Here is a 7132-nt window from a genome sequence, read left to right on the forward strand (position 1 = left end):
TCTCTCTCTCTCTCTCTCCCATCTGTCTCCCATTTTTCACATTTCCTTCACAGCACCTGTGCCCTACCATATCCCCCTTCTAGAGCTCTCTAGACTTCCTTCTTATCTCTGATTCCTTTTGATTTTTTTCTGGTTCCTGTGGTTACTTCAGGTTATATACTCATTTCTAAAGATTCATAGCTAGGGCCTACAAATAAGAGGCATTTGTCTTTCTGTGTGGGAGTTACTTTACTCAGTGTAATGTTTCCTAGTGGCATCCATTTACCCACAAATTTCATGATTTTACTTTTGTTACAGATGGATAGAATTACACTGTGTATATGTACCACATTTTCATTATCCATCTTTCTGTTGAAGGGCATTTACATTGTAAACAGAGCAGCAATAAACCCGGCTGAGCAAAAGAAATCCAACATGCCTTCAATGATAAATCCTAGAGAAAACAGGATTGGAGGGAACATACTTCAATATGCAAAAAGTTGCATATAACAAACTTATGAATCCAAATATCTTTGAAGACTGAGGCAGGAGATGTATGAGTTCAAAGTCTGCCTTGGTTTGAGAGTGAGTAGAAGACTAGGGTGGGAGGCTTAGAAAGTAAAAAGAGGGCATAGAAAGGGAAACTTGGTCCTAAGAGATGACTTAATGAACAAAGGTGCTTGCCATTAAACCTGATGGCCTGGTAGTGATTCCTGGGACCCACAAGGTAGTGAGAACTAACTCCTCTCTACAAGTTGTCCTTTGACTTCTGTACATTCAATGTTGCATGTATGTACCTACAATCCTCCCAATAAATAAAATGTAAAGTAAATTTTAAAAAGAAAAGTAAGGAAACTGAAGAGCAGAGACACTGTGACATTTTTTTTCTAACCTCTATAGTGTACACAGATCTAAATAAATTCATATAATTGTTAGTTTGGGAAACCCACAAGTGAAACTTAACTCTCTTATAATACATTTAGTATTCTTTCCATGTGTGGAGTCAAAGCATACATTTCCCTACTATATTACCAGTGATTCTACACTTATTCACTTACTGTTTGGCTGGCTTCTCTGGGGCTGGAGGCAGGTGGTTTGGTGCCTTAGCATTTCTCAGCATCTGAGTAGACTGTGGTTGGCTGTGAACTCACTCCTGCTGCCCCCTTTGAACGTAGAAAGCACTAATTAAAATGCCTGGAACCTTGTGAACCATGGACTCAGCACACTATTTTTTTAGTTTCAATAGAACACAATAGCTCCAGGAGTTAGGACCATGGTTCTATGAGAACTCAGAGTTCCTTGGAAGAGTGGGAGCTTGGCTATACCAGAAGGGTAAAATCTATTTTAAGGTGCTTTTCAAAACCAAGACAAAACATGAGGATTGAAAAGTGAATCTGGAATATGGTGAGGGTCAGTTTCAATACTTTCTGTCCATCAGGAACACAATGTCATTTTTTTACAGTATAAAAATGTCAAGGTACACTTGACATTTTTTACAGTACAAAAGGTAACAGTTCAAATTTTGTGTCTGTGTATGTTTTGTTGGTCCTCCAGAACTCCAGATCTGGGGGTTGAGTCTAAATTCTTTTAAAGTTTAAGTGATAGTGGGTGACATCAAACAAGAAAGTTAAACTGCTTTATTTTATTTTTTTTCACTTTTGCAAACTTTAGGCCTTTTGAAATGTTCATGGTAAGGTACAATAAGGTGTTTTTGAAAAATATGCACACAGCTTTTAGTTTCTACTGATTGATTTCCAATACTATGGTGAGTTCATATTATGAAGAAGTTAATCTCAAATAAAAGATCAATTTTATAGTTCAAGGACATTGTAAATGTAAAAAAAAATCCACATATAGTAAAAGCTTACAATTATCCCAAAGATTTAACATGTAGAAGACGTATGTGATATACGTTAAGTGACCTTCAAGGTCAATCATGGACATGCTGCTGGGAAATTTCGTAGCTAAATTTCCTCTTAATATCATATTTTTTATATTGATTATGTTAAAATTCAACAGATTATAATATGACTTATATGTTTATATACTAATTCAAGATATTCTGAGCATATCTGTAGAATATATAAAGACAAAATTCATGGAGCAATGGTTTTAAAACCAGTTATTTGTGCTATGACTGCCAATTTTTTTTAATGAAAAATATAATTAGTTGCCTATTATAGCAAAAATGTTATAGTGTTTATATGGTAAAAGGAAGCTCATTTTTTTTTCCTTCTCTGTTAATTCCTCTCTGTAAGTATGCTATACATTGTGTCACAGCATCTGGGAGCTTTTTAGGTTTGGAATGAATTTCCCTTGGGAACTAGAGATCAACTTAGGACTTGGTTTCTGTTTCATTTCTCCCTTCCTTCTCATTTTGTGTCTTTTTCTAAATTACATTAGCACTTGCAACATGCCATCTTTCGTTTAAACTTCTGCGTAGTAATCAAGCGCTTTTGGATTGAACAGTTTTCAGGAGTTGTTGGTACATTTCAGACTTTAAAAATCTGGGATAGGAATCCATTTCCATGTGCATGTATACAATCTTCTGAGCTTCTTCAAAGCATGTTTGAGTGGGTTCGAGAATGCTTTTGATGATAGCTTCCCGTGTTGTACTGTCGATGTTAATCTGAAAAATAAAATTGTAGGTTAAGCACAACAAATGCATATGCCTGCAATGGGATGCTTTCATCTACTACCCTCTTTTTCAGAGTAACAGGATAGTTTAGGCTCAATTTTCAGAGGTATTTAAAAAGACTTTTAAGAAATGAAGTCTTCACTCTTTTTAAAAGTAAAAATCTATAATTAGTACCCAGGGAAAGAATGAAAGCATGAAGTCTGTGACCAGGGAACTCTAGAAACCTCTGCTTCCTTGGGACATGCCAGTGGTTTACTAGTGGGAGTCTGCAAACATGGAAGTCTATGGACTGGAGGGCTCTTCTGTAAAGAAAAAAAGGAAGTTGGTGTCTGTTTTAAACTTTACTCTCCTTAGTAGTCACAAATGCTGTGTTAGCCAACCAAGTCCTGAAATAGGAAGCAAATGAGGAGAAGTGAAGACATAGAGGGGAGAAGTGGTTATCTCAGAAAACTAAAAATTTCCAGAAGGGTTTGTGGGAATCATTGAATAATATAGGGTTATGCTGAGAAATAGATATCTCCTGTGCTATCCTCCACCCTTGCATTTAACATGAATTGTAAGTTTGGGAAGTCTCTCTGTCAGGAGCCTTGGGGTTAGGCAGTGTGAGAGTAGTAATGGCAACTTGGATGTCAGCTGGGGTGGCTGGATTATGCTAACATGAAATGACTCAGAGGACCAACCTCACTGGGGTGCTCATTCATGGCATTTCAAGTTTGTGATGCCAGAGAATTCTTTCCACAACCCCTTTGCTCTTTATAACTGTGCGGGACAGTAAGATAGGCTATTGGGTAGAGGGTTGTGGATTAAACAGCTCACCTATGAATTCTATGGTTACTACTTGATGGCTCTACCACACAGGGGGAATTCATAGGTTTTGTGACTGAAAAATAACAATGGTAATTCTTAATTTATATAATTTTAGGAGATATTGGGAATGGACTATGACTAGCATGTAATGGTCTTCAAGTTAATAGTGTCTTCCAAGTGATGCCCCAACTGCCATGTCCCATTGTTACCTCTCTAGGAGACTGTGGCTGGATGTAGATATTGTAAAGCTTTTTTGCCCTAGAAATTCTGCCCCTTCGTGAAGCAATTTTCTTGTAGGTTTCACATGCCATCCAGAATTTAATGTTCTCATCACTGTGCTCCAATTTTAAATATGCTGTGTACACTATTGGGCCATCTAAAAGTAGAAAAAAAATGTGATTGTTTTTATGGGTTAACAGAATTTGAACAACAATTCATAAAAAACCCCAAACAACAATTCATACAGTTTAATACAGAAGCCCAAAGAAGAGTTCTAAAGATACAGAACAAGTGGATACTCTCTAAGGTCCACACTCTCAGGTCTCTGTACATCTGAAGCATGTTCAAGGATGCCATTAGTTGGTGAAGTTACCCCTTTGTTCTGAGTCACTCACTGGAAAATATTTGTCAGTTTAGATGTACCTGTGACAGAAAGGCCACAAGATGTCATAAGAAAGATGGCCTAGTCAGCCATCAGTGGAAAGAGAGGCTCATTGGTTGTGCAAACTTTATATGCCTCAGTACAGGGGAACGCCAGGGCCAAGAAGTGGGAGTGGGTGGGTGGGAGAGTGGGTGGGGGAGCGTGTGGGGGACTTTTGGGATAGCATTGGAAATGTAAATGAAATAAATACCTAATTAAAAAAAAGAAAGAAGATCTTTTAGGACACATTAAAAAAAAGAATGCACACAAATGACTTAAGCTACATAGGCAGACAGTACTCTCCTCATAAAGTTATATAAAATATTTAAGACCTCACAATAAATAGGCAAGAACTAGGTTAACAATCTGGCAAGTCAGGGACGGGAGAAAACTATCCAAGCTATGCATGAGTGATACTTTGATGAGCTAGAGTTGTCTGGAGTGTTTCTCAATGTCCAATCAACAGGAGAACAGGAAGATGAAGAATTGAACATCATACTCATAGTTTATGGATCGAGCCAGAAATAGGGACCAAGTAAGGAATGGAATCCAGGGGGATGTTGCACACCTTCTCAGAACCTAACACAGAGCGATGTATTGTGTTGAACATAACCAGGAGATGGCACTTGGTGCTTAGATGGTTAACTTCAGTTGTGGTCTTGAACAGCCACTGGGGTGAGAGGATGAGTACAGAATGGGAGGACTTTTATTCTGACCCCTATTTGTGGGATCTTGTGCTCATAGATTAATCATGCTTTCATAAGTTCAGCTTGTTACTCATCATCCCTGGGACCATCTAGCATCAAGGTTCAAGATGAATACATTGAGATTGGCACTAATCTCCTTTTGGTGACTGTGAAGTCTTTTAGTACATATGAGACATTTAATTGCTAAATGCTAAAATGACAAAGCAACTTTCAATTAATGTTAATAGAATGATGTTTAGTCAGACTGAATATGAGACCACTTACAGACTAACAGTATAACATTTTTCTTTTACAAACACTCACTGCATCATTTAATGTTTGCAAGTTGATGACTTTTAAGGCTAATACCTGTCGGTGAAATTTTTAACCATAAGTCGTGCCCTTATTTCCTAAGGTATAGAATTTTGCTAACAAAAATGTTGCTTAGTATCATTAACTGTCGAAAGAAATAGTGGTAATCAAATGGAATAGAAGTGACAAATAAAGACATATTTCCCTGCATCTTCATAGAAGACATTATTAGATCATTTCGTAGCATTATAAAATCAAGCTACTTGGTCTTCGTGTGGGTCTGGAATGAATGGAACAGAGACTATCCCAAAAGCTTTTGCCTGTATGTGGGATATGATTTTCTAGCTGGGCTGCCTTGTCTGGCCTCAGTGGGAGGGAAGCTCCTAGCTTCTCAGAGACTTGAAGTGACAGGTTTTGGGGACGCCAGGGGGAAGGGTACCTTCTCAGAGGAGCAGGAGGGATAGGGGAAGGATTGTGTGGGAAGGGGTGAGTGGGAGAGGTACAGTGATTAGGATGTAAAGTGAATAAGTAAAAAAAAATTAATTAACACCCACACATACCCACACACACACACACACACACACACAAACATACACACACGAGTAAAGAACTAACTCTAATTCTAACCCTACCACCATTGGAGACATCAGGACAGTTAGACATATGCATGTTCATTGCAATTAGGCCATAGGAAATTGTATTGCATTATTTGAAGTACATATGTCAAGGAACACATAAGTAATCAAATTAACACCATTGAAGAGATTAAGGTGAACTATTACATATATGCAGTGTCATTGTATATATGCCATAGGAAATTGTATTGCATTTTGTGAAATGCCTATGTAAAAGTACAGGAAAGTATAAAAGAAGAGTGTTCCCTCACTAAAACAAGTCACATCCATAGCAGAGATGACTACATTCAGTTGAATGTGAAAAAACACAGGATTCTCTGGGAGAAAAGACCTTGCCTTTCTTTTTAAAAACACATATGTGTAAGGAAAGAAACCTAACCATAACTCTAACCCTGACCCTAATCCTAACCCTAACTCTAACCCTAACCTTAACCCTAAACCTCATAGTAACCATAATATTAACCTTAAACATAACACCATTAGAGACATTAGGACAATCAGTTACACATACGCATCCTCATTGCCTTTATGCCATAGGAAGTTGTATTGAATTCTGTGAAATGCATGTTTTGGAAGAGATAACATTTTGGAAGAAAAAAATCTTGCCGTTCTTCTTTAAAACACATGGGTGTTGAGGTTTGCTTTGTGGCTATGCATTGTAATGTTAATTTCTAGACCAGAAGAAGGTCTGGGCCTAAGAATGACTTCCCATGCTTACAAGCTTCTGTTCTACAAATCTTATTCCTTTAAAACTATTGGTTAAATAAAATTGGCTACAGCCAATTACTGGAGGGATTAGAGGTAGGTGGGTTTGGGGTTGAGATCAGGAGGAGAAGGTGAAAGGAAGGAGTGGAGAGAGGAAGCCACCATGAGAAGAATGAATGATGAGCACATGGCCAGGAGAAAGAGCAAGAATCTTGGGTACAGTGCTGGGGAAGTAACCAGGTCAGCAGTTAGAAGAGTAGATTAGGCATTATCTCCTGTAATTGTCAAAGCCAAAAAAAAAAAAAAAAAGAAAAAGAAAAGAAAATCAAGCTACATGCTCTTTTGATTTTCACTGACTATATCAGCAGTGAAATAAGAAGAGAGACAACATTTTATATTCAGGGAAAATAATAGAGGTGGGGTATATACCGCTTCTGAAACTCTCAGAATGTGGCATGGGAATACAGAGGCCTAGGGCATGGCTCATGGTTATGTGGCCAGTTGCTGCATATAGTCAATGAATGGAAGAGTTTTGAAAGAACCTTCACCTTGGCTGACAGTACAAATCATATGAGGTCACAGTGTACATAGATATGTAGGCTAGGAAGTGACAGAGTTAGACATTATTACCCAATGGGAAATATATTGTAACATATTTCTTTTTTTACTATTAGATATTTTCTTAATTTACATTTCAAATGCTATCCAGAAAGTCCCCTATACCCTCCCC

General features: G+C 37.7%; 1 protein-coding gene across 2 annotated transcripts in view; it reads right to left on the bottom strand.

Moving 5' to 3' along the window:
- Positions 1 to 1588: 1588 nt before the first annotated feature.
- The window catches only part of Rgs13 (regulator of G protein signaling 13), a 34747-nt gene continuing 29203 nt past the window's right edge, over positions 1589 to 7132 (bottom strand). Inside the window, exons 5-6 of one of the 2 annotated variants that reach the window (XM_021174586.1) lie at positions 3634 to 3800; positions 1589 to 2608 (exon numbers count right to left, since the gene is read on the bottom strand). In XM_021174586.1, the coding sequence (XP_021030245.1) occupies positions 2426 to 2608; positions 3634 to 3800 (350 nt within the window). In that variant the 3' untranslated portion in view covers positions 1589 to 2425. The remainder of the gene's footprint in view (positions 2609 to 3633; positions 3801 to 7132) is intronic. The other variant, XM_021174593.2, reaches the window with a different exon arrangement.

The sequence above is a fragment of the Mus caroli genome, chromosome 1, assembly GCF_900094665.2.
Source record: "Mus caroli chromosome 1, CAROLI_EIJ_v1.1, whole genome shotgun sequence".
NCBI lineage: Eukaryota > Metazoa > Chordata > Mammalia > Rodentia > Muridae > Mus > Mus caroli.